The sequence below is a fragment of the Rhamphochromis longiceps genome, linkage group LG17, assembly GCF_057381845.1.
Source record: "Rhamphochromis longiceps isolate RC_006_pf linkage group LG17, R_longiceps_female_GT1.1, whole genome shotgun sequence".
Lineage (NCBI taxonomy): Eukaryota > Metazoa > Chordata > Actinopteri > Cichliformes > Cichlidae > Rhamphochromis > Rhamphochromis longiceps.
This window is the reverse complement of record NC_140573.1, coordinates 18,153,828-18,181,537: the sequence shown is the minus strand read 5'-3', so window position 1 is coordinate 18,181,537 and position 27,710 is coordinate 18,153,828. Positions and strand designations below refer to the sequence as shown.

The following is a 27,710-nucleotide window of genomic DNA, read 5'->3' as shown; positions in this document are numbered from 1 at the left end:
AGCACATCTTTCACCATCTTGTATTGCTCTCTTTGCAGCCTTTTCCTAGCTAGCTGTGATTGATACTTATGCCACTGATCAATGGTTGATTGTGAAACTGAGGTCATGGCTCATTGTAAGGCAATATTGCTAGTTTTGGTCATTATGACCTTGTATTTACTTGGACTATTGACCATGCACCAGGACAAGATCTCTAGTGTCTTAAGCAGGATATAAATCTCAGTCAATGTCTAAAACTCAGGAAGCGGCTGTTGGATGTAAATACAATAAATCATCCTCACAGTTTTTAAAAATAAAGCATTATGCACCAATATTCAGAGATGGAACCTGGAAATGTTAACATGAGATCCTTTAATGTCTTGACTTGTGGATCTGTAACACAATTTTATATGACAGCTTGACAGAAACATTAAAAGAAGAGCAGGGATGATCCCAGAAATTCCACACAGAGTTGATATGCAGCCTCAAGCTCCCCCCACCACTGTTCTTGCCTCCTCTGATTGTTCGAGCCTTTGAGTATTATTGAGGTAAAGGCCAAAGTTCAGTAAGAGGAAGCTACATTAGTTTCCTTCATCAAGTTTTCTTCAGAGTGGTAGCGGCGATGGGGCGGTGCTTGGTCTGACTCAGAAAGCTGCTATGAATAGGAGATGAGGAGTATGAGAAGGAGGGTGAGCAACATGGCAGACGGCAAAGCAAGGCTGCAGCCACCAGTGGTATCGTCAGTCAGGAAGGGCTCCGCAGAGTCGTACACTGAATCATCTGAAAATGAGTTAACATCAGAACAACATTAATTAATATGAGCTGCAAGTAAACATATCACAAAATGTTTTAATTTATTCACAGACCTCCATCCATCCAATTTTTGTACATCAGGGTGGGGACGGGGCCTGTCCAGTCTAGCGGTTGTACAATTACTCTTTCAATTATTTTTAGTTAAAAGAAATGTTAGAGATTAGCCTATAATTAGCTTAGAGAAGCTAGGTGAAGTGATAGCTTTTTAAGTAAGGGGTTAATTACTGGCACATTAAAGGCCTGTTGTGTTCAGCCCATTGATAGCAAAAGACTGATTATATTTAAGATCAAAGCCTTAATTAGGGCGTCTTTGAGTGGTTTTGTAGGACTGGAGTGTAATAGACACACTGATTGTTTGGATAAAGTAAATACTGAAAAAAATAAATCAGTAGTTTTGAAAGTTACTGTATATAATAATATATATATGAGATGGCCCTGATTTTTTTTTTCTCTAATAATTACATTTTTTGTGAAGAAATTCATAAAGTCATTACTAGTTCAGATCAAAGGAATGTTTGGCTCATCAGAGCTCTCACTTTGAAGAGAAACCTGGGGCTCTTATTTGTTTTCCACTGATGAATGGTAAGATGCTGTAGTTTTATGGAGGGCATTTTCAAAAACAGAGAAATTAACGCTTTTTCCAAATCAAGATTTTCCTAATTAGTGAGATGGCCTTTCCTCTCCACCTTACAGATTATTTGCTTTAAGATGCACATTTGAGTTATACCAGGTAGTTAAGCACTTCCTGGTTTGGTTTCGGCTCTATATGCCTTGGTGTTGGTAGAGTATCACTTTCTGTTCCTGTTACAAGGCACAGTGCTGTTTTTGTGTAGCTTATCTGTGTAGCCAATTTGATTAAAAATTTATACATAAGGTCTTATTTCATAGTGTAATCTTCATATGCAATATCCAAAGTGCTCACTCACTCACTATTGATTCACTCACTAATTATATTGACAGTATTTACTCCCTGTGCCTCTTCACCTGTCCCTCCTGCACTTCCCTGCTCATTGTGTCAGATATTTCGTTACTTCTCTGACAACAATACTTAGTGACAACGATACTTGTAATAAATGTAGTCTGTTTGCAGCTCTGGAGGCCAGGATCAATAAGTTGGAGAGCAGGCTTTGCACCCTTGAAAAACCCGTAGCTAGCCAGGCCCCTGTAGCTGGTCCAGTCCGACGTAGCGTAGTCCCTGTTACGACCCCTACCCCCCACAATTTCAGAATTTAAAGCACTTTAAATTGTTTCACATCTTGAGCTTTAGAGGAAAGAATAGCAGCTTAGTGAGCTTGTGTACATGTTGCATTTTAAATATGAAACTTGAGTTCGGTTAATATTCCACTGAGTTCAAGTAGTACTTCAGTAATATTTTCTAATAACTCAATGGTGTGTTGTGATTGTAATCGAGAAATCTCTTTACTTTCATAGTCAAATCAGGGAGAAGAGGTGTAAAATTATACAACAATATGAAATAGAAAAAAGGAAAGAAACTTACTTGTTGGCTTGACGTAGATTTTTAGCTTCAGACAAGGCTTCCTACCCAAGTTTGGATGCGGTGATGCTACAAAGGAAACAAAGGCCATAGAAAATCATGGAGAATTTATGGTCATGAGGTAAACTACAAACATTTTACCCCAGATTTGGTTAGTAAGAAGACTGCTCCAAATCCCCCAGGGGCTTCTCCAGTCATAGGTCATGAAAACGTTTTTGGTCAATCTCGTTGGCATGTGCAGATTCTAAATACTTTTGATATTTTAACTTTGAAGTACTTGTTTCCAAAGGAAACTGCTTTGTTTAGATGTTTATTTGCAAACCTCTCATGCTGAATTCTCCAGTGACAATAGAGAAAAGGTTTTCTTAAGATGACCTTTCCATGATATCCTGGTTACAAGTGTTGCAGCACTGGAGAGCAGAGCACCACCATTCCAGAGTATATTAATTCCTTTTTAAAGCTTTTCTGTTGTCATTCTGGGTTTTATTTGGCTTTTGAGCAATCCCACAAGCAGAAGCAATACATCACAAAAATTGTTCTAAGATTGTTGAACTATTTTCAAAGTGCTTGTGTGGATTATTTATTTGCATTGTTGTAACCCTGCCCAGTAGTGGAAATTGTATCCGCTGAGTTTTCCTAATGTTGAATATGGAGGCGTCATAGAGCTAATGGTGTGTGTGTGGTGTAGTGTGACAACAACCTTTCCATGGAGGGATTTTGCTTTTTTCAATCTGAAAACTAAACTTTTTTTTACTGGTATGTCGGCTGGTTATCGAGCAACATGAAACATACGTAAGGCTCAGTTAGCTAATGTTAGCTAACATCAAATGATGTCATAATCAAATTATTTATAATCAAATATAATGTCAGTTAAGATTGTTTGTATAGTTTCAAACCTAAATTAACAGACCATTACAAACTTTCACCAATGTCTGTAGTAAGTGGTAGTGCAATTACACAAGGTAATGCAACATGTGGGAAAAAACTAGCTTGTTGACATTGGTCTGCTGCCACAACATAAAGGCAATTTATTTTTAGGTAAGGTCATATGTTTAGGATATTTACTCCGCTATAGATTTAGTTTTATTCTTTTCTAAAAAAAATAAAATAAAAATAAAAAAAAATAGTATTTTTATTACTATTAGTGTGGCTGCACTGTTGGAAGTGTGTCAGCAGTAACATTACTAGCATGTTGCCTCAGCCACTACAAAGTAGAGGTGGGCAGATCAATCCAAACATTGATAGTATCGACACCAACACTGGCAATTAAGAATAACCCCACTGTATCTCTAGACTATCTCTGAGACCTCCATCTTATCCAGCTAAAGGAAATGTTGGCCTAGATTGTTACATGTTCCTGAGCTCTTGTTTAATGAAGAGCTAAAGGTGTTTATTTCACACCTCAAACATTTAGTAAATAATTAAGCAAATAAAAGTAATCTGCAATAAATTACAGGTAGTAATAAAATAAACTACTCTTTTATGCTACGTCCACACCTACACGGGTATTTTTGAAAACGCAGCTGTTTCGTCCACACGTAAACGGCATTTCGAATCACCGAAAACTGAGATTTCTTAAAACTCCTTTTTTGCGTTTATGTGTGGACGAGGAACACAGAGTTCGTCACACAACGTCAAAGGTATGTGCCTTTTTTTCACATTACGCTGTGCGCTACGTTATTGTTTACATGAGATGAATTGCAGAATGGCAGATAGAGACAAAATACTGTTAATATGACTGTCTTCAGGTTTTACACCTTACATATACACACGCAGTTACTGTCCCTCTATTTAGAAAGGCAGAGGCGTCACGGTGTGATTATTTTGCGTGTAGTTGTTTTTTTCCTGTGTAATAATTTTCAACATTGCAATCAAATCAAAAAATGCCTCTCTGTGCAAAATAGGTTCAAAAACATGAAAAACTGTGGGATACTGTTTGTCTGTGATTTAGACAGGGGGAACAAATTGTGGCAGGATGAGCCTGATGTTATTTGTATCCTGCTGTAACTTTACTGTATAAAGAGCTAACATCTCCAAAATGTCAGGAGTAGTTAGTCATTACAACAAGTGTTTGTGAACTAAAGATCAAGAATGTGGGATACGGTTGTCCCGTGATTTGGAGAGCCCAGCGCGTGCTCCTGACGAAGGGAAAACCAGTTCTGATGAGGAGACCTACCTCGGCACTTGTGCAGGTGAAGCCAAAGGGCAGACATGCTTCACCATATTTTCTAGTCTTTGGCTTAGAATGAAGTTGGTTTGCAAACATATTCAGCGATGCTTCATCTGCTGCTTTGCGTTTGTGTGGGCGCCCCGTGCTAGCAGTGTCCAAGCCTTTTTTTTTTTCCTTCCCCTTTTCATACCTCGCCCCCCCTGCAATGGCTCTGTGCCCCCCCTAGGGGGCGGGCCCCACACTTTGGGAAGCTCTGATTTACTCAGTGTAGCAACCAGTCTGTTACATGACTAAGACTGGATGTATGATTCTTTGTGTGACAGGAAGGAAAATCTGTGTCTACATTAATATTTTTGAGAGTTGCCTTTTTCCCCCAAAGCTAACAGCTGATTCTTCCTGTCACTGATAGTAAATCATTCCAGCTGATCTGACCAGAAAAATAATAATTCAGACTCCAAAATAGTTTCAAATTGGCAACTTCAAGCAGGAATCAATCTAGCTTGCACAGCGAGCCTGACCCTAATAACACGGTAAGTAGTAATATTCAGTTTAGCAATATAAAACAGACAGTATGTACACTGCTATGTACTCACAGATATAGTAGTACTCATGTCCTGGCCTGAACTCGAAGCCCAGGCTAAAGGGTGTAAAGAGCTGAAACTTCTCAGAGAACTTGAGTGGCCCATTGGGGCTCTGTGGTCTGTTACATTCCCAGCGTTTAAAACCTTTTCTGTGGTGGTCGCAGGACATGTATCCGTCATAGTTCACCATGTACAACACATAATGCTCCATGTGCACGGCTGACTCCGCTGCCTCGTAGTGAGGACAGTAGATATCCAGGTAGTCATTGATTGCCACCTCCACTGTGTAATCACCCTGAAAAAACCTGAGGAAGAGAATACATTTGGTCATTTCTTTTTTATTTAAGAAGATAAGAACACAGAATCCAGAATACATGAATAATACGTGACTTACAGAGCTGTAACGGTGAAACTACAACCTGCAAGCCTCATTTAAGCGTTCAGTTAGACAGCAAACTTTATTTGTTTATTTACTGATTTAATCAACTTTTGGAGATTGTTTTGTGGGCTTGCATTTTAAAATCTGAACATTCTTTTAGATGTTCAGTATTAAATAGTTACAAATGTTTGTTCCATACACACATAAAAAAAACATTGAAATGGTTGTCTAAATCAGGCTCAGTAAACTGTGAGTTATAGTTAAGTGATTTTTTTTTGTAAAATTTGCCATAAACAAGTCAACAAACAAAACAGACCACTCTTTTTTAGTCTTTGCGTTTTCGAACTTTAATCTGTAACACAATGGGGACAGTCAGAAGATTTCAAAATCAACATATTTAGGGACAGTATTTTGAATACTCGAAATACTTTTACTGAGGATTTAAAAGTAAAGTTTTAATAACTGTATCAGAACATTTTGTTATTAAACAGTGAGCAAACAAGTTTTTTTTAATTAATAATTTAAAAAAAAAAGGTAATATTTCATTTTTAAATTAAATATTTTGTTAAACAAATAACAAACCAATTAATTTGCTAATCATTCACGCTTCATTATTTCAGTATCCAATATAAAAACTTGAAAAAAAACCCCAAAAAACATCCAGGTTTAGGTCCCTATCAGTGTCCTGGGAGACACCCAAGGCACTCTCGAGGAGAAATTATGTTGTTGACTGTATCAAAGAGAGCCTTAGGATTAATTTTTCCTACTGCAAGTAGTTTAGAGAAATACAAGGCTCAGTGCATTTTTTGCCATGCCATTAAAGATAGACAAGAGACAAGTGAAGTGTGGAGACCTCAGGGTTTTTTTTGTGGTTTTTCACAGGTGATCAGTTTTATGGCAAATCCACCAAAAACTGTTGTTGGATTCAGTGATGCAAGGAGGAGATTTAATTCTTCCGCCTTGTCTACTCTGTCTACATTATACATGCTCCCCTAGGGCATATGATACGATATGATCATATGATTTTCACTGCTATGCAGATGACACCTAACTTTATCTATCCATGAAGCCAGATTAAAACAGCACCTAGTTAAACTGAATGAATGTCTTAAAGACATAAAGACCTGAATAACCTCTAACTTTCTGCTGTTATATTAAGATAAAACTGAGATTATTGTACTCTGCCCCAAAAATCTTAGAAATGTAGTTTCTAGTCAGATGCTTACCGTGGATAGCATTACCCTGGCCTCCAGTAACACTGTGAGGAATCTTGGAATTGTTTTTGACCAGGATATGTCCTTTATATACACGTATTAAACAAATATGTAAGACTGCTTTCTTGAATTTGTCAACATCTCAAGAATTAGAAACATCCTGTCTTAAAAACTAGCTCATGCATTTATTACTTCTAGGCTGGACTACTGTAGTTCATTACTATCAGGGTGTCCTAAAAACGTCCTGAAAAGCCTTCAGTTGATCTTAGTTTTGCATTTCAGGCTACAGGCTTTTCTTGCTTTTAGTGAATAGGATCTATGCAGACTGAAGGAAAGTCTAGAGACACTGCTTCTTCTTTATCACTAAAAGAAACTAATGATTCAATGTAGAGCTACTGTGCTGCAAAAAAACCCCAAGCCGTCACAAATCACATATTGATGATCACAGATCTTGTATTATTGTGGAGCTTGCAATATAAAGTGCGTTGAGGGAACTGTTGCTGTGATTTAGTGCTATATAAAAAAATTGAATTGAACTGAAATGATTCATTACCACAAACACGACTGCTTTTTTAATCTGTTACTTGTATGGTTTATTTAAATGCAGACACACAATGGAGACAGAACAAAAGTAAATAGCAAAATAAGCTGTTTGGCATTGGCAAAGAAGATTTGGCAATTTTTTCAAGGGTGCAATCCACATACTCAACTCTGCTGTTCAACCCCAAAATGCGTTTTCTTTACAAACGTGCCACCATTTAAGGGGAAATAAGTAGACTTTTCAATGGCAAAAATCTCTTACCTAGGGACTACATTTCACAAACCTGTAACACATGGCATTATAATTATTTAAGGCACTTTAGGGGGCCACTTCAGAGTTCAGTGACTTAAGTTGAATCATAGCACTGATTATTCCAATATCACCTGAAAGTAGCAACAAAATGTAATCCTGATTAAATTTGGGAGGCGCATAAAAGCAGCTATTGTTGCAGAGAGGAAGGCAACTTTCCTCTGCCTCACCCTCTTTGTCTTTTCTAACACTATTAGCAAAGTGCAGCTTAACTCATTTAGCTGAAGGATCAGGTGACGCCAACAGCTCACAGAGCAGGAAATTCATTCGCCGAACTGTGCCCCTGCAGCTCTCACATCATCACTTATCTCTCTAATGGAGTAAGGTTCTTGGTCTGTCCCAATGTGATCACTGGGGTCACTACCACAATAATCAGCATTATCTTAAAAGCCACAATGATTAGTGGATTAATTGGTTCGAAAACCAATAGAAAAATCATCAGAAATTATTAGGAAAAAAACATTACAGCAACTTTAAGAATAGTGGGGAAAATGGCTGGTTTTCCTGCCAGATGTCTTTGTAAAGTCAACCTTTACAACTTGATATTTCTAACTCTGACAGTTTTGTTTTATAAGTTCCATAATTACAAAATGAATAAGAGCTGGCAGTCTGAGACTGCTTAACCCTCAAATCAGGATATTTTGTGATGAGAGATGTGATGTGATTTTTTCTCCAAGATGATGATTTTTGAAAAATTACTTCATCTCAATATGCAAGACAAAAGAATATGGAAATTGTCACGTAAATGAATCCAAAACCTTTTATCCCCAGTAATCCCACTAGAATTTAACTAAACAGCAATTCTGTTTGGTTGGATCCCTAATTATTACCAAAGCTGTAAAGATTAATCAGTAGTTCCCAGCAGATCCTAGCATAGATTGCTGTCATTACAGGAAAAGTGTGCAATTGTGAGGAATTGTTGAAATCCTTTTTCTCCTATTTATTAGTTAGGAGCATAGGTTAGAGATTTGTCTCTTTTTTTGCCTTTTATTTTAGGTTAGGTGGGAATAAGGAACACAAGATGTTTGTTTGTTGTTTTGGCACCGGTCAATGCTGAAGCCAATAAACTGCTTCATTGCATCTTTATTTGTTTGGTATTGCTGGCCTCATGTCTGTTTTATATCGAGGTTATGTAATAATGAATTACTATGCAGTAAATATGTGTGTAATGACCATCGGGAAGGTAAAGTAGTCCACCTGGATAGAGAAAGAAACGTCTCTTGTGTCGTGAGGTATTCAACCAGTTTCTTTCCCCAGATGAACTAATTTCAGGTCATAATAAATAATAATGTACTGATGTTTATATAGCAGTTTTCAATTTTTACCGACTAGATAAAGCACTTTAGAGCTATATTTTTTAATTAAAAGTCATTAAACAGTTAGTATGCATGCCCTTGGTTTCTCAGTAAGCTCCGCCCCTTGCACATCACATCAAGTTTCAAAGCACTATGACGGTGTTTGCTTTGCTGTTCTCATGAGAAGTTTTTGTTGAATCTGTGCTGCTAATCGCTCATTGAAGTTAGTGATTACTAAAGTTCATTTCTGTGTTAGCTGGCATTGCTCACTGTCGAGTCACCCACCATATTTCGCTTAGAAGCTTCTATGCATTTTTAAAAGTGTAGTGAAAAGAGAAAAAAAACAACACTCGTTTCTTAATTTTAAAAAAAAGGCCAAAAACATAGGAGTAAAAGCAGAAAAGATATCTATCCAAAGAAGTCGCAGATTGCCCCGGAACAACGTCGTCGACCGGTAAAGGACTTTGCAGACGTCCTGGATTCAACCAATAAGCGACTGTCCAGCTTCTACATGAGCATGTCTCTGATCGAGATTCTAAACCGTGAATTCCAATCCCTGAGGGAATCTTTAGAATTCAGCCAGCAGCAGGTGGAAATGTCACTGAAAACACCATGCTACAGACTCGGTCAAGTCTCTAAGTGAGAAAGTCACCCAGCTCAGTTAAGAAAATTAAAAATTAAAAAGACTGCCATCGGTCTTCAGACCCGTAGCATGAGAGATAACCTGGTGTTTTCAGGTATCCCAGAGTCTGCTTGAGAGGACACAGAAGTTACTATAAGACCCACCCGAAACTTCCGGAGGACACCGTGAAGAACATGGGCCTGGTGTCTGGAATCTGCGTCCTTTTGTGGCCAAATTCGGTAACATTTCAGCAGAAGGAGCCGTTGGCGAGTTACAGCAGGGAGCTACAAGGAATGGACTTTAGTGTAAACGACCAGTTTCCCAGAGAGATCATGGAGCGACACAAAGTCCTGTTCCCTTTCATCCCTCCTGCATCGCTTTTGCATGTTTTTCTTTCTTCTCCCTTCTCTCACTGCACCGATCGGCTGTTTTCCTAGTCAGTTACACACAGAGCACCCTTGACCTTTACACGTCTGCACGGCATGATCAGGTACATTTGCACTCAGTGCCAGCACATCCACTACGGCCTCACGGCACACATAGACATGGGGAGACCTCAAGTTTGGGCTAAATTAAGAAATGGACAGGCTCAATACAGCAGGAGCTCAGCACAATTGTCAGTCCGCAAATATAGTTAAACAATACATGAGCGAATGGCGCGTGCCGTTCTCTTCACCCCAACCATAGGCAATATACTTTCTTCTCACATATCCATCACTCTTACTCTGGATTTTTTCCTAGTCAGCAGCTCACTGTTGAGTGACATTTCAGACACTGAGATACACTCGATAGCTGTCAGCGATCATGTGTCTTTAACTTTAGTAAATAAGAAGGTCACTCCGCCAATTAAAAACGGGAAATTTAATAGATCATTACTTAAAAATGAAGATTTTATTAAATATTTTAAAAAAGAGTGAGCTTTATATTTAGACTAATGACCTGCCTGGAACATCAGCATCTGTTCTCTGAGAAGCAGGAAAAGCTGTGATAAGATGTAAAATAATTTAATTCACATCACAGAAGAAGAAAAGAGAAAACAACCATATTCAGGAATTAGAAGAAATAATCAAATCATAGAAGAAGACGATGTGTCCTCCTGGGAACAGGAAATGCTGAACAAAATACATAAAACATAAAATACATAAAACAAAACTAGAATGAAATGACATTATCAATACCCCCCCCCCTCCTCAATCTTAGTAAAATCACTTCAGTTGTAAAATTTTGAACATGGTAACAAATCAGGTCAATATCTAGCCAACCAGTTAAAAATAAAGAAAGAAAAAATGACTTTAGGAGCTGTTAAAGACTTATCTGGGAACACACTATATGACCCTGAAAGAATAAACATCACCTTCAAGGACTTTTAAAAAACTTTATATTTACTACAGATGAACCCATCTACAGGCAAAATTGATCTTTTTCTTGATAACAGACGAATAAATAAATTATCAGAAAGTCAAGCAATAGCACTGGCCACAGCGCTGACATCAGGTGAAATCCAGGAAGTCCTGAAAAGTACGCCCAATCACAAGGCTCCAGGTCCAGATGGATTCTAGCAGGATCCTACAAAGAATTCTGGACATTTCTGGCACCAGTATTCCACAGAATGCTGCAGGAAATCAAGGAAAATGGCACCACATTTGAAGTCTAACATTAGTCTCCTTCAAAAACCATGCAAAGACCCCATATTTCACCACCAGCTACTGTCCAATATTCATTATAAGAACCCTGACCAGACTGGTTTCATAAAAAGGAGGCACTCATCAACAAACGCTTCCATAAACTGGTTAAAAATATAAATAATATTGTAAGTTGTTTGCTTTCCTGGTAGATGGACCTGGTCTGTCTGAGTAGACTTTTACCAACAAAAATAGAGACTCGCTTTTCATTTATTTATCCTGCCTCCACGTGCCTGTATTTGTCTACTCATCTTAGAATTTATGATGCCGGCATTTGTAACATAATAATAGGAGTGTGGAGGTGTGAATGGAGCAATGCTATGGTGTCATTATTATAGTTGATTAAAATAAATTCTAGAGTCTTACAGTTAATTTACATGTGAAAAAAGTTGCTCATGAAACAAAATTGAAAGCTGCAAACAAATGTCTGAGATTTATTGGCTACTCATGAAATTAAAAAAGTCTTGAAGTTATTAAATGTTATATATTTAATAACATAATTCTATAAACCAAGCATGCATGTGTTATAGTTTTTCATTTGAGAATCAAATTTTGTGATGTTTTCATGTGATTAAATTGAAGAAAGTGGAAACAGACCCAAAGCAGGTGATGCAGAAAGTGAGTCAGGGTTAAATCACAGATTGAGGCATATTTAGTCATTTTAACTTTCCTGGTATTTTCTTTTATATATATATATTGCCAAAAATATTCACCCATCCAAATAATTCAGGTGTTCTAATCATTTCTGTGGCCACAGGTGTATAACATCAAGCACCCAGGCGTGCAGACTGCTTCCATAAACATTTATGAAAGAATGGGTTTGAATGGACTGAGTGGTCCTGTGATGGGATGCCACCAGTCATGAAATTTCCTCACTACTAAATATTCCACAGTCAGCTCTTAGTAGAATTATTACATAGTGGATGTGACTGGGAATGACAATAACTTTCTGCAGAATCAATTGCTATAAATCTCCAAACCACAAATATATACAAAACCTGACATGTTGAATTTACCATGAGTAAAATGATTAGAACAATTGTTTTTATTTTTTATAGCTCTGTTTAGCTTCTGGTTTAATTACTTTTTACGAACATATTAATAATCGGAATAATTAATGATCAAAATTTTCAGTAACTTTGACATTAGACAACAGCTTCAAGATTTTCTCCTTTTTATTAATAATATTTCTGAGATCATATTTCAAATCCAAAATATATTAAGAGTTATAGAATTAAAAAAAAAATTTAAGTTTGAAAGCTGACTAGATACACTATTTAGAATAATTTGAAATAAACTATTTGAAATTTTTTTTATTTTAACTGTGATTTTAGCTCAAATAAATCTCTTCCTTTGAGGTTTTAGACATTCAAGTTATTCCCTTAAAAATATGAACGTAAGATCTCCATTTTCTTTCCAAGTATTGAAAAAATAACATTTAATAATAATAAAAAAAGTTTAGACTGTTAATGCAATAATTCATTTCATTATTTCAAATTTTGTTTTTAATTACTTTTATTAATTGCGAGGACTCCTATTAAGTAACAGTCTGTCATGAAGTCCATAAAATTTATTTCATTTTTTCGCTCACTGGAATTAGGGTCGCATAAACGTCAATAATTTATTGCACTTTTATTTGATTAACTTGGACTTTGCGAACACAAACAGATAATTTGGGTAATTCCGAAAAACATTCTCACTGTTTTCACACAAAAAGTAAATGACCACAGCCCTCTGTGCATAAATCGAACCTGAGATCTGATGAGGAGTGACAGTCGTCCAGTTTTCCTTCATCTCTGGGATTTTGGGGAATGATGGTGCTATTGTTGAATGCAGAGTGTGATTGGTGGAGCATGTCAACTGCTGACAGCTGGCACAAAGACAGTGGGTGGGAGGGGTTGTTCAAAGTGGACCATTGCCCAGCCATTTTCTCAACCCCAACTTTTCCAGGTTAGAAACAAAAAATCCTGTCTGGCTGAGCCTGAATGTCAGCTAAATAAAATGAAATCTGAACAATACATTAAATACAACATTTAGAATCTGATATTTTATTAATTTACTTTAATTAGTTTTATTAGTGTATTTATTGCTTTCTGGTTTTAGTAGCTTTTAAAAAGTGCAATTTATTTCATAGTACCCTCACTTTTTCAAGAGTTTTTAAAATAATAACAAACTTTATAAGTCTGGTTTTACTCTTTGACCTGTGATTATGTGCGTCTTTGTAGGAAGAAAAAAGGAACTGTTCCATATTTTCTTACTTTTCTCACTATTATCTTACTTTTTCTTGTTTAAATGTTAAATTATATAAATCATCAATTGTCAAAGTATGTGTCAATAAATGGTGTGGGCTTAACAGAAGTACATCTTTTATATAGTTTCAACATCTACAACTTTGCTAATTATAGTTTAAAATAGTAAATAGTAAAATTTAAAAATAACATTTTCTTCTTCAAAAGTCTTTTTATTAGACAAAAGGTTTCAATGTATACAATAACACAAAATGCTTCAGAATTTTCAAAATTTCAATCTTGTTCCCACCCTGACCCTTAAAACAACAAATAATTGGCAGCCTGCTGCCCAACCAAACCAAAAACAGAAAAAAAACAAAAAACCCCAAAACAAAACAAACAAACAAACAAACAAACAAACAAACAAACAACAACAGACTCATAAAAGAAAAGAAAGAAAAAATAATAAGAAGGGGGGGGGGTTCCTTGGACTACTCAGTAACAGTAGTTGTGGGCCTTTCAAAGAAGTCCAGAAAGGGGGACCACAGTTTATAAAATTTATTTTTAGACCCACAAACTGTATATCTAATTTTTTCCAAATCCATACAGGACATTATATCTTTTAGCCATAGTGTGTGTGAGGGGGGAGAAGAGTCTTTCCACTTCAGCAATATAGCTCGCCTGGCCAGCAGTAATGAAAAGTTTAATGTTCTGAGTCTGGAGTTGGACAGATTCAAATTCTGGACCGCACCAAACAGCACAGAGTGGCTCTGGTTCAATTTGATGCTGCAGGACATCAGACAGCGTATGGAATATAATGAAATAAATATTTTGTCGTTTCCTTAATCTGTGTGTGTGTGTGTGTGTGTGTGTGTGTGTGTGTGTGTGTGTGTGTGTGTCTTTACTTTACAACAAGACAAACAAAACAACAAAACAACAAAAAAGGTGTAAAAACATTATGTGCCAATTTTTATCATAACCTTTTTTTTTTTACATTTATTCTTTAACAATATTGATCCTGAAACCTTTTATTGATTATTATCATTATCTTTCTGGAAGACAGGTACAAAATCTGTACCTTAGCAAAATTACAATTACTCTTTCAGATTGTTTTTGATCTGTTTCACTTTTGGGCTGCAAATAAGGTTAATTTTATTTGTACTATTGACTTGGCTCATATCAGATATTTAATATTTATTTAAACTGCCACACTTTTTTCGTTTTTTTTTTTTTTTTTTGTCTCGGCCTGTGGATTGTCTTGATTTCAAAGGGCTGTAACGCCAGAAAACACTGGGTGATCTGGGCTTGGCATCTTTCATGCGGTCGAGCCACTGCAGTGGGGCATGATCTGAGCAGAGGGTGAACGAGTGTTTCAGGAGGTAATAGTGAAGGGAGTCGACCGCCCACCGGATTGCCAGGCATTCTTTCTCCACTGTGCTCTATTTGCTCTATCGCTCCGTCAGTTTCCAGCTAATGTACAGGATAGGGTGATCGACCCCCCCTTACCTGCCAGGAAAAAACGGCCCCCAGCCCTCTGTTCGAGGCAGGATAAAAGGGAGGGAAAAGTTAAGAGTGTGGAGCAGCAGCTCCCAGCAGAGGGCCTTTTTCACCCACACAAACACCGCATGGGATTTCTCTGTCCACTGGACCAGATTTGGGGCACCCTTTTGGGTGAGGTCAGTCAAGGGAATCTGCCAGTAGCCTTTGATTAAATCCAGTTTCGTAAAAAACTGTCCTGTGCCCAACCACTCCAGGAGTTCATTAATCCAAGGCATGGGGTAGGCATCAAACTGTGACACCTCATTCACCTTGCATTAGTCGACACAGAACCGTATAGATCCATCTGTCTTAACTACATGAACTATGGGGCTACACCACATGACGTGGTTCATTTCTATCACCCCCATTTTCAGCATTTTGGTCAATTCTCTCTGAAAAAAAATGGTCTTTTATGTCCAGGTAACCTGTAGGGCAGTGAACTACCCACCAGACCAGGCTGGCTTTCGAAATGGTGCTCTGTGAGATTCCTACAGCTGGGCAAAACGCTGTTGCAATGCAGCAACATCCGCTCTCTGGGCCTGTGTGAGATGGTTATCACAATTGAGGGAGGCAAGAATGGTGGAATTTCGCACCTCCAGCCCCAACTTATCTCTCTCCTTAACCAGGCTCACCAGAGAAGGGGTTTTAGCCTCTTGCAATGCTTTTAGGAGGTTGAGGTGATAAATCTCACCGTGTGACCACAAAGGGCCCTTGCCATTTGGCAAGTAATTTTGAGCCTGTACAAGTGAGTAATACAAACACTTTATGTCCCAGTGAAAATTGCCTGAGTCTAGTCCATCTGTTGTACAGGACTGCTGACGTTCCTGGGCCTGGAGCAAATTCTAACATGACAACTTCCCCAATGTGTGAAGCTTTGCTCGCAGATCCAGGATGTAGTGAATCTCATTTTTTGGACCTTCGTCCCAGTTTTCCTTAATTAGGTCCAACAGGTGGTAGAAGCTGATCCAAACCGATTTAATGCCCAATAATTCCTTCAGCTCTTTAAGTGTGCGAGACAATGTGCCCTGGTCAGTTAGGCTACGTTCACACTGCAGGTCTTAATGCTCAATTCCGATTTTTTGATTAAATCCGATTTTTTTGTCTGCTTGTTCACACTACAAATAAAATGTGACAGCAAACGCTCTCTAGTGTGAACGCTCAAAGCGGCCCGCATGCGCAAAACAAGGCGTCACACACAACGCGCTCTGTATAGACCCAGAGCAAACAGTATTGTTTGACTGATGGCCCTTAATATAAAGACTTCGGACTTTACGTTTCCCAATTTTTGCTTTAAGTTATTTTATTATTTACATAATAATGTAAATAACCTAATAATTATCCTTATTGTTCTTTTAGAGGAGCGGTGCTTCAAAGGATAGTTGCAGATTTCTGTCAGAATCTGCAGATTATACAGTACAAATAAAATGTTCACGTTTCTCCAACGTTGTCTTCCCAACAGTTTCACTGACATCTACACGGGATGGCCAGGAAGCGTTCACGATGTCTTCTCGGGCGCTTCTCCGGAGCTGATAATTGGCGTCTGTCTTGTGTCAGTGACGTAAAAGACGGATTTAATGCAACATGACCGTTCAAACAGCAGTCGCTTTCTAAAACATCGGATATGTATCGGATTCAGTACCACATACGAAAGTGACCCAGATCGGATTTGAAAATATCAGATTTGTGCCGTTCACACTGTCATACCATGATCGGATATGGGTCGCATAGGGTCAAAAAAGTCGGATTTGATGCGCTTTCGCCTGCAGTGTGAACGTAGCCTAAGTCTCTTTCAAGATACCGACTCGAGAGATGACCTAAAACAGTGCCTGCGCCACACTCTGCAGAAATGTTGCACAGCAGCACTGCTTTGGGATATTGTGTTGCATAATCCACCAGAACTAATACGAAGTGATATGGCCCAATGAGGTCCATGCCAATGTGCTCAAACGGACATTATACTTTCCAGAGTCTTATCATATCCCATATGCCCTGCCATCAGGTTATAATGAGCCACCTGAAAAATAATTTCCCAGGCCCATCGTCCAGTCTCTCTGTGCAGCCTTTCCACGAACTGCGCTAGGGCCACCAGAGCCAGCATCCGTGCACCTCCTTCCAACGGTGCGGGCCACAGCCACCTCGCTGCCATGTTGTGCAGCTTCTGGCTTCCGGCTTCCAGTGCAGTGTTATATTTTTAAGGCTGGCGTGTTTTGTAATGTTAAGTTGGTGGGACCCAAAGTGATATTTTTTTTCATGAGGCCCCAAGTCTCTGGTGGCACCCCTGTATGTTACCAGCCACAATATTGTGTATCTTTCTTTCTGCCTTTGTGCTTTAGAGGCAAACTCAAGTTTGTCCGCTTCTTTATACATGTGATTTCATAAAGTCCATTGCAATAGTTTCTGCAGTCTCCCTCCAAGAATTTAGTGATATCTGTGAGTCCTTTTATTATAGCTAGGATTATTAGTCCATATATTTAGGTGTTTATTATTCTCTCTGATCCATTTAAAAATACAGCAAAAAACCTAGCCTGAAACAGGCAACCCCTTAAAGGGAGCAGCCAGAAGACAAAGAAAAAAAATTAAGAAGCAAATGAACAGTTAAGGTCCTCATTGAAAAGTAACAGAATACCTTGTAATCTTCTAATTTTAAATGTTATTGGCTTATAAACTAGCCAATAATTCTGACCACTATATTTGTGTTATATAGATCATGAACAACCTTTTGTATATGGAAACAAGCTGATGCCAGGACCCTGACATCAGAATGAAAGGAAGTAATGAATGTTTTGGTTTTTGGAATTATTTTACTTTTTACTGTAAAACTATTTAAATATGTATAAATTATCTGAGCCAGTTTACTTCATCATCATCTCACATGTCCCTAGATTACACTAAAATTTAGCGATCGAAGTGCATTATGAAAATAAAAGCGAATAAGTCTTAACCCAAGCAATTTATGAAAAGCTGTGCATAATAATTTAACCTTTTATTGACCAAGCATCATTTAGGCCGTCTGGACATATTTGGTAATTTTGGCTGTAAAAGGGCCAAAAATCATATTATAAGTGAATTCTTTTGCCCCTTTTTTCAGAATAACCTCAGCTTTCAATATCTGGCAGTCATTTTACATTATTGTATTGTTGTGACAATGGAACAACAGTTAAAAGTGGAAAAAAATAAAAATCTGACTCTGTTTTTTCAGATTTATAGCTAAGTGGAAACTGATATTCAACAGGAACAAAATGTAACACAACATCAACTTTAAATATGAACTATACTAAATATGTACAATAAAGTTTTTGGGCCTAGGTCACTCAGTTTTTTAAATATCCAGGCCTTTTGGGGGCATTGCCACTTCGCCACACTCGTCACTCTGCTCCGTGAGTCATCAATTCTTACATGTGATTGGACCGTCGCAGCTCGTGCTTCCTAATGATGCACCGTAAAGTTTCATAAAGCTCGTTTTCTCGTCTTTTAGTCACCGTTTGAAATGTCTCTCTTGCCCAAATGGTCGAGGAGTTACGGTAGTTCGAAGCGCACATGGTCAAACCTAGGCGGAGTCAAGTTTTCCTTCTGTGTTGAGATAGCAGTATCTGTTGTGATTGGTGTGGGGGTAGGGACAGGCTTAGGGCGTCGGGGGGTTCCCCGGAGGCATCTTCCTTGGGGGGCTCAACCCGGGGTAGCGGTCATGTCCGGTTAGGGGCTCTGTTGGCTCTCAGGTGACTGTTTCCTCGCGGCTGCGTGCAGCGGGGCTAGGGGAGGGTCTGTGCTGACGGACGTGGGTTACTGACCTGGTAGCCTGGCTGCCCCTGGGTGGGCGTGAGGTTCTGGGGGCGCTCCGTCTCTGGGCTGGGACCCGGACCGGGCCTCGGGGGCTTGGGTCCTGGTTGGTGTGTTGCCGGGGTTGTGGGCGGGTGGGTGCATGGGGGCCCAGCCCTGGAGCAGGGTGCCGCCGGTGCGTCGAGCCACCTGGGGGGCTCTTCAACTGGTGGGGGAGATTGTCACATCTTGCAGGAGCTTTCCTCTCCTCAGGAGCTCCCTCTGCAGGAGGGGGAGATACAGGAGAGGTGGAGGAAGATCTCAGCCTGGGTGTTTATTGTCTTATGTAGTCTGGAAGATGAGTGGATGGTGGGGTGGGTGCAGTTTTCTCTGTGGTGGAGTTGGGTGGACTGTCCCGGGCTCTGTGGGGCCGGGCGGCGCTGCTGCACTGGGCCCCGGTCTGGATGGGCCTGGGCCCCCTTTCCCTGGCGGGTCGCGGAGTATGGGGGTGCCTACTGGGGTCAGCGGGGGAGCTGGCCCCAGGGAGGGGTCACTTGCCCCTCCCTTCCTTCCCTCCCCATCTCCAGCTGCCTCCCTCTTCCCGCTCCACCACAACCACCCACACATGCAGGGCCTTGGAGTAGGGGTATGTCACCAGGGTGCAGAGGAGGCTACCCCCCCCCTCTGTCCCCTTCTGGCTGCCTCTGCCTCAATTTTATCCCACAACTTAGACATTCACATTACTCACACTCTCATTACACATACATATAGGATCTTGGGGGTGGGCACGATACACGGAGTCCAAAGTACCATCAGGGTGTACACCCCACCCCTGGCATCGTTGCCCACCTCTCAATTTTAAATACACGTAGACATTGAGGGCTAGCAGGATGGACCATGCGCTTACCTGCTGCTCTCTGGCAGGTAGCTCCAAGCCCTCCTGGGTTTTAAATGCACCTTAGAACACACATGCATCAACATTACAATGAGCGGGTGGAGGGAGGTTTGGAGTCTTCTCTCACCCCCGTTCTCTGCGACCTGCTGGAGCAGGGGGGCTAGGACTAGGAGGAGGAGTTGGCCGTCCGACTGCGGTCTGGAGTGTGGAGCCTTCCTGCTGCTGCGGAGTCGGGGCGGTCTGCCTCCCCCCACCGCAGGGAAAAGGGAAACACCACCTAGGTCTGGGTGCAGTTCCCCCCTCCAGGGGCGGGGGCACCTAGACCCGGTTTGTAGAGTACGCTTGGGGAGTGTGATCGTGTGTACAACGTCTCTTTATGTCTGTCTCCACGTTGGTTGAGTGTGGAGTAAGTGCATATGAGAGCATGAGGGTGGGAATGGATGTTTGTATCTGTGTGTGCCTGTATGTCTGTGTCTATATGTCAGGTTGGGTGTCAGGCGCCACCTCTCTGGGGACATCTCAGGCCCTCCAAGGTTTGGAGGCCTATCTCCCCCTACCACCACTTCCCCTGCCAGTGGCGGACCCCCTCAGACATCGGTGCGTTGGTGGTTCTTTGTGTCCGGGGATGGGTGTCCGGCTTACTCCTTGGCGGCCGCTTATCGGGGCCTGGAGCCTGGGGCTCGCTCGGGCCACTTCGGAGGTGGGGTGCCCCCGGCCTCTCGGCCTGGGGCTCGGTCACTCAGGCGCAGCTGGCTGCCGGCGGAGCTCACGGGCGCGTCACTGCAACTCCCCCTGGCTTCTGCTCCGCGGCTGCTGAGTGAGCCCTCATCTGGGACTCTCCTCAGCTCTTTCCGGGACAGTGGCGCAGCTGCCCCTCTGTTGGTCTTCCTTGGTCTCTTGTGTTCTGGGGGCCTCTGGATGTCTGGAGTTTTGATCTCCTCCACACCTGCTTCACGCCCTGGAGGACGGGGCTGTGGCCCCCCCACACCCTCTAGCAGATTATTACATGAAGGAACCTTTTAAAAAACAAAAAAACAAGCGCGTCCATGCTCACAGGTGTACACACGGGTGATCACACCCACAAACTACACCCTTTTTGGCTCCTACCTCAAAGCACACTGTGTTCTGTTGATCTTATGTGCTGCACAATAATGTTTAACATTTAGTATTTACTGTCATATTCCCATATATCATTGTGATGTTGTTTATTCTATTACTCTTGTTCTCTTCTGCTTGCTTTCTTTTTTCTTTCTCAGCAGGTGATCCAGGTGATTGATATATGCATTTTTTTTTCTCTGCCCGTTCTGTTGGTTTTTGTCTTTTGCCCTTCTCCCCCGTCCCTCTTCTCAGCTGTTTCTCTTTCCCTCTTTCTTTCTCCCCTTCTTTCCCCCAGTCAAGTCTGTCCCGTATTCAGTAAGTGAAAATAAAATAAACAATAAAAGGTGAATCAAATGGACCATTACGGCAAGGCTGGGATGGTCAGTTTGGTAAAGTAAATCCGTTGGGCATCTTTCTTTGCCTTTAGACAACAATTCTGATGGCAAAAGAGCCAAACGGGACAGGCCAAAAAAAAAAAAAAAAAAGAGATAGCAGTATCTTGTGAACCCTTTGTGCTACCGTAATACACCAAATATCCCTGTAAAGTGCAGCTTCTCTTCTTTTCAAAACCGTTCCCATTTTCACTCTAGCGCAATCGATGACGGAGTTACAGTCGTTTAAAGAGCACTTGTAAAGCGGGCCCATGGTAACCAGTACTGTTGATGGTTCAAGGCTGTAAGTGCAGTGCCAAAAGTCTTTGTCCTAAAACATTTCTTATAAATGCTGCCTCTGCAAACACAGTTCTTCAAACTACTAATGACTTCCGAGGGGGCCAGCAAACACCTCGTCAGCTCCTCAATGGGTCCTCCACGGTCACTTGCCATGGTCTTATCATCACCCCAACACAGCCTGGATTATATTGCCCAGTGGCTGCTGGGAGTTCTGCTAATCTGACTACTCATTAACATTTAACAAAAATTCTGCCAGGGGACACAATAACAGAGAATTAATTCTGAGACGCTAGAGATCATCTCTTTTTGCACTGCATCTTGATTGGTTGAAGCCACCATTGTCATTGTTTGGCCCACTGACTGGCCAATCTAATGCAGCATTTCTTCTGCTGCATCAAATGAGCTGAACCTGCCATTTAGAGTAAAGGAACAATCTTGACTTACTAGATAGTTGAAGTTCAGTGTGACTTTTTGCAGTCTGTTGATGATTTAAGGTGCCATCTGCTGCACATGGAGGTGTTTGCTCATTGTGTTTTATCAGGTCCAAAGTCAACCCAGTTGTTTACTGGGACATTTTAGAGCTCTTCGTGATTTCATCCAGTGACTTTGACACTCAGTGTCAAAAGTACAACCAAATGTTTTGCTAAATATCTTATAGGGAGAAGAATTTAAATTATCCATCCAACCCACCTGACCTAAGACAATTTAGTTTTTGGATCATATTTAATAGACCACAGGTGTGTGAGGTTGTAAATATTTTCCTAACAAATTTAAATACACAAGAACCAAGTTAGTAGGATAGCCAACAGGAAACCAGTGATTTGTGGAATTATTTTTGTGACACTGCACAATCATAACTTTATATTTTTGTATTGTCTCAGTTTTTTCTGGGTGGTGCACTAGAAAATCTCTGTGCACTCAACTCACATCCAGTTACGGAAGAGCCTGTGCTGTTTGTCTAGCTTATAAAGTTTTTGTGAAGATTATTCGATCACTTTGCAAATGGTTAGAGTGATGTACTGTTTTTGGGTTTTATGATGTTTCCATAAAGCTGAACTTGGTTAAAACTTTCTACACTTAGCTGTAACAGCAGCTAAAAACAGCAGGTAATTTATTCAGCATCGAACCGGGGTGCAATGATTAGCTGGACAAAACCCTTAAATTGGTTTGTGTTGCCAGTTTCTCTGACTTGAGACAATTGGTGTCTTCGAAAAGTACCTCTTATCTCCTGTTTGTAAGATGGGAAAGTTGATAGAGTAAAAGAGAAGAGAAGGCAAACAGGACAGTTATGCATTCAGAAATGGAACAACGTTACACTACAGGGAGTGCAGAATTATTAGGCAAGTTGTATTTTTGAGGAATAATTTTATTATTGAACAACAACCATGTTCTCAATGAACCCAAAACACTCATTAATATCAAAGCTGAATGTTTGTGGAAGTAGTTTTTAGTTTTAGCTATTTTAGGGGGATATCTGTGTGTGCAGGTGACTATTACTGTGCATAATCATTAGGCAACTTAACAAAAAACAAATATATACCCATTTCAATTATTTATTTTTACCAGTGAAACCAATATAACATCTCCACATTCACAAATATACATTTCTGACATTCAAAAACAAAACAAAAACAAATCAGCGACCAATATAGCCACCTTTCTTTGAAAGGACACTCAAAAGCCTGCCATCCATGGATTCTGTCAGTGTTTTGATCTGTTCACCATCAACATTGCGTGCAGCAGCAACCACAGCCTCCCAGACACATTTCAGAGAGGTGTACTGTTTTCCCTCCTTGTAAATCTCACATTTGATGATGGACCACAGGTTCTCAATGGGGTTCAGATCAGGTGAACAAGGTGGCCATGTCATTAGTTTTTCTTCTTTTATACCCTTTTTTGCCAGCCACGCTGTGGAGTACTTGGACGCGTGTGATGTCCTGCATGAAAATCATGTTTTTCTTGTTTTCTTCCTGTACCACTGCTTGAAGAAGGTGTCTTCCAGAAACTGGCAGTAGGACTGGGAGTTGAGCTTGACTCCATCCTCAACCCGAAAAGGCCCCACAAGCTCATCTTTGATGATACCAGCCCAAACCAGTACTCCACCTCCACCTTGCTGGCGTCTGAGTCGGACTGGAGCTCTCTGCCCTTTACCAATCCAGCCACGGGCCCATCCATCTGGCCCATCAAGACTCACTCTCATTTCATCAGTCCATAAAACCTTAGAAAAATCAGTCTTGAGATATTTCTTGGCCCAGTCTTGACGTTTCAGCTTGTGTGTCTTGTTCAGTGGTGGTCGTCTTTCAGCCTTTCTTACCTTGGCCATGTCTCTGAGTATTGCACACCTTGTGCTTTTGGGCACTCCAGTGATGTTGCAGCTCTGAAATATGGCCAAACTGGTGGCAAGTGGCATCTTGGCAGCTGCACGCTTGACTTTTCTCAGTTCATGGGCAGTTATTTTGCGCCTTGGTTGTTCCACACGCTTCTTGCGACCCTGTTGACTATTTTGAATGAAACGCTTGATTGTTCGATGATCACGCTTCAGAAGCTTTGCAATTTTGAGACTGCTGCATCTCTCTGCAAGATATCTCACTATTTTTGACTTTTCTGAGTCTGTCAAGTCCTTCTTTTGACCCATTTTGCCAAAGGAAAGGACATTGCCTAATAATTATGCACACCTGATATAGGGTGTTGATGTCATTAGACCACACCCCTTCTCATTACAGAGATGCACATCACCTAATATGCTTAATTGGTAGTAGGCTTTCGAGCCTATACAGCTTGGAGTAAGACAACATGCATGAAGAGGTGATGTGGACAAAATACTCATTTGCCTAATAATTCTGCACTCCCTGTAGTTAAAGCCTGTCTTCCCTCGTTCGCACCTCTCATAACCAATATTATTCATTCCTCCCTGAACACTGGAATTGTTCCTGAAGCACTGAAAAAGGCTTCTGTTATCCCAATTCTCAAAAAGCCTGGTGCAGACCCCAATAACTTTGATAATCTTCGCCCTATATCAAATCTCCTCTTTATTTCAAAAATTCTTGAAAAAGTTGTTGTTTTATGCAGGTTGTTAAACAGGAACAGCCTTTTTAAAAAATATCCCTTCATGAAAAAGTTTGGAATTTTAATTTGTGTGTATTTTGCTTTCAGGAGAAGAATTTAAATCAGTGATCTAAATGTGATTTGAAAGGTTTCTGCCATGCAATTTACTGAAAATGGAAAGAAATCAGAACTGAAGAAGAAGTAAAAGGACTGTTTTTAGGAGGGGAAGATCAGATAAATTGAGTAATCGGTACTTTGGATGAGTCAAAGCTTTGAGCACAGTGCCAAAACTCTCTTCCAAAAACTTTACTCCCCTCCTCGTCACAGATCTGCAAATACCTGTTTATGCCACACACTAGTTTGTTCTTGTTTCTGTGCCAAAACCGCCCCTTCTCTATTTTTGTTTGCCAACTTCTCTCAAAAGGCAACTTGCGCATCTGCTGGGTCCAGAAGCCACCACCAATATTCGATGGGGCATTCCCCAAACTGCATCCTCTGGCCTAACTTGTTGAGTCATTATCAAAAAACCTCTGTCATTCATATTTGGGTTTGATATCCTTGCCAGTGAATTGTATTTAGTCTGAAGCATTTGTAAATTGACAATCTGGCATTCATAATAAAGTCTGAAGATTAGACAGATTACAGGAGTTTCGCAGAAGAAAACAAAAACAGGTCAGTGGAAGAAGGTTGCAAAATGACTTTCTATTTAAATGAAGAAAAAAAAAAGATTTTTCACAATATTCACATTTTTAAAAATATGCTAGTATTTCTGAGTCTGTTTCTCTTCTGTTTTATTCATAAAAGAAGCTCTGGCACTCCTTGCTTGTTTCAGGCCTTCACTACTTATGTTTGCACCCATTTAAGCTATTCACTGGAATTGAACAACTTGAATTGCAATAAATAAGTGGAGAAATTGGGGCGTTCTAGAGTTTTTGACTGGTAGCATATGTGTTGGGGCAGTTTATCATAACAGACATAAAACAAGGGGTGGGTTTTGATAATCGATTTTCCAATTAAAATCGATTTTAGCTTGAATAAAGCAATATCGATTCATTAAGTCCTGAATTGATTTTCAAATATAAATGTATTTTGCCAGAAACGCCAGAATCTCAGGTTAAACCCTCATGAATTCAACAACCAACAAACAGTTAAAAGAGTAAATGAGAGCAGGTAAACAGATTCCGCAAAAAAACGTAAACACAAAGCACTAACCCGACGCATCGTAATCTGTGAGATTTCGTTTTTTCTCAACTGACGGGCAGTGTTGGTCAAGTTACTTAAAAAAAAGTAATTAGTAACTAATTACTGATTACTTCCCCAAAAAGTAATCCCGTTACTTTACTGATTGTTATTTTCAAAAGTAATTAATTACTTAGTTACTTAGTTAGTTTTTAAAAACACGATTTACAACCTGAATAGGTGATAAAGCGATAGATCTTTCAGCCCAATTCTACTTTTTCTACATAATCCATCATACAAAATGTAATCAAATGGAAAAGTCCCTTTTTAAAACTTGTTTTATTAGTTTTAATCTTTTAACTTTATGCATCAAGCAAAAATTTAATTATATGCAACATTCTCTGACTGGAAGAAATTTGTTTAATATTTAAACCTATTTTCTACACATTCCAGCACATAAAATAAAATATTTTTTGTGTTTACACTCACTCTTTCAAATAGATGCAAGTAAAACACAGCAGAAAATAAATAAAGTCAAAGACTCAGCGGTCCTTTTGCTCTATTTTCACCTGTAACGCAGGAGCTGGGTAGGCGGAGGTTTACTCTGGTGCAGGTGTGCCGCGGCAGTCAGTGGAAGAATCCGCGAGTTTTTCTGTGAGTTTCCCATTACGTGGTTGCGCACTTGGTGCTTGCTCGGAAGTTTAGGGGGTTTTTTTCGCTGTAAAAAGAAGTTTTCTTCCCACGCACGGCGGACACTAATGTTTTTGTCACTTTTTATGGAATCAAACTTAAAGTAAGGTCAGTACTTCCACACTTTAAACGCTGCACGCTCATATTCTCTCCCGTACTGATATATTATCCATTGTTGATCTGCACACAGCTGTTGTCATGAACATCGCACTTGCTTATGTCACTGTCATGAGACATTCTCACAAAAATCACGGTTTTAGTAATGCAGTAACGCAGCGTTCCTACGGGAAAGTAAAGGTAATCTAATTGCTGTTTTTGCAATAGTAATCCCTTACTTTACTCATTACTTGAAAAAAGTAATCTGATTACAGTAACGCGTTACTGCCCATCTCTGCTGACGGGACGTACACAGACACGCCGTCGGGGCTCAAAGCCGACAACTCACAGATTCTCTTGCTGCAGGTTTCATCACCCTCCAAACCAAAACCAGCAGCAAAAGAAGATCAAAACTACACTTCACATTTTGCTTCACATAAACATAGTCATTAATTCCCTTACTTTTGCTGTTTTGCTTTCACCACAATAAAAATCACATTTCCTGCACAGCTCTTTCTTTCTCTTTTAGTGTGTACTTCCAGAACAGTTTCCCCATCTCAAATCTCAGTTTTTGGCATTATTCGTTTGCTTATTACCCACCATTGTTTACAGCGCATTCGGTTGGAATTGAATACATTCTAGAAATCAGTGACAATACCCAGCCCTACATAAAACATGCATCATACAGTGTTGGGAAGGTTACTTTTAAAATGTATTCCATTACAGAATACAGAATACATGCCCCAAAATGTATTCTGTAACCTATTCCGTTACGTGACTCAATGACAGTAACGTATTCTGAATACTTTGGATTACTTAATATATTGTGGCGAGTTCAGACAAAGAGGAGACGGAGGTATCGTTTGGTCTTGCTTCCCGTGAGCTAGCCAGGGAGCACAGCCGTTTATTACATTTGCAGAAGAACACACTGCCACTAGCTAACTGCTCAGCGCGGCAACCACAACACACATAGGGCGCCCTCTGACCCCGGAAGGACACACCGTCGCAGCGAGAGGGCGTCACCCGTCACCATGGCAACATACACAAAACATAACTGTACAAGCAGAACCCCGAACAGCCCTGACCCGCTACAATATTATCATGCTTTTTACAACAACGTGAATGTACTATTGCTGTGTGATTTATTACTATTACTGAAGGTCCGCGACTCCGAACTGTAGTAAAGGGACCTTTGACTAATGCTGGGCTCACACTGTGCGATTTTTGGCCCATTTTGAACCGATTTTTGAGTCGTGCGATCGTTTTGGCGATCGGCCCGATTTTGGCCTTCATCGTGCGTCGTGCATCGTGTAGTATACGTGGGGTAACGAGACGCGATTAACACCTCACGACCAGCTCCCGATCATCAATCGCTTGGTCGTGAGGGTGTCACCGCAGTTTGCCACACTGCGCACGCGCAAACACAAATGTCA

General features: G+C 40.2%; 1 protein-coding gene across 1 annotated transcript in view; it reads right to left on the bottom strand.

Annotated features, from left to right (window-relative positions):
- Positions 1-336: 336 nt before the first annotated feature.
- Positions 337-27,710, bottom strand: part of LOC146649531 (ephrin-A2-like) — a 55,662-nt gene continuing 28,288 nt past the window's right edge. The window contains exons 2-4 of the mRNA XM_085387235.1: positions 5,051-5,343; positions 2,291-2,356; positions 337-759 (exon numbers count right to left, since the gene is read on the bottom strand). Of these exons, the coding sequence (XP_085243361.1) occupies positions 635-759; positions 2,291-2,356; positions 5,051-5,343 (484 nt within the window). The 3' untranslated portion in view covers positions 337-634. The remainder of the gene's footprint in view (positions 760-2,290; positions 2,357-5,050; positions 5,344-27,710) is intronic.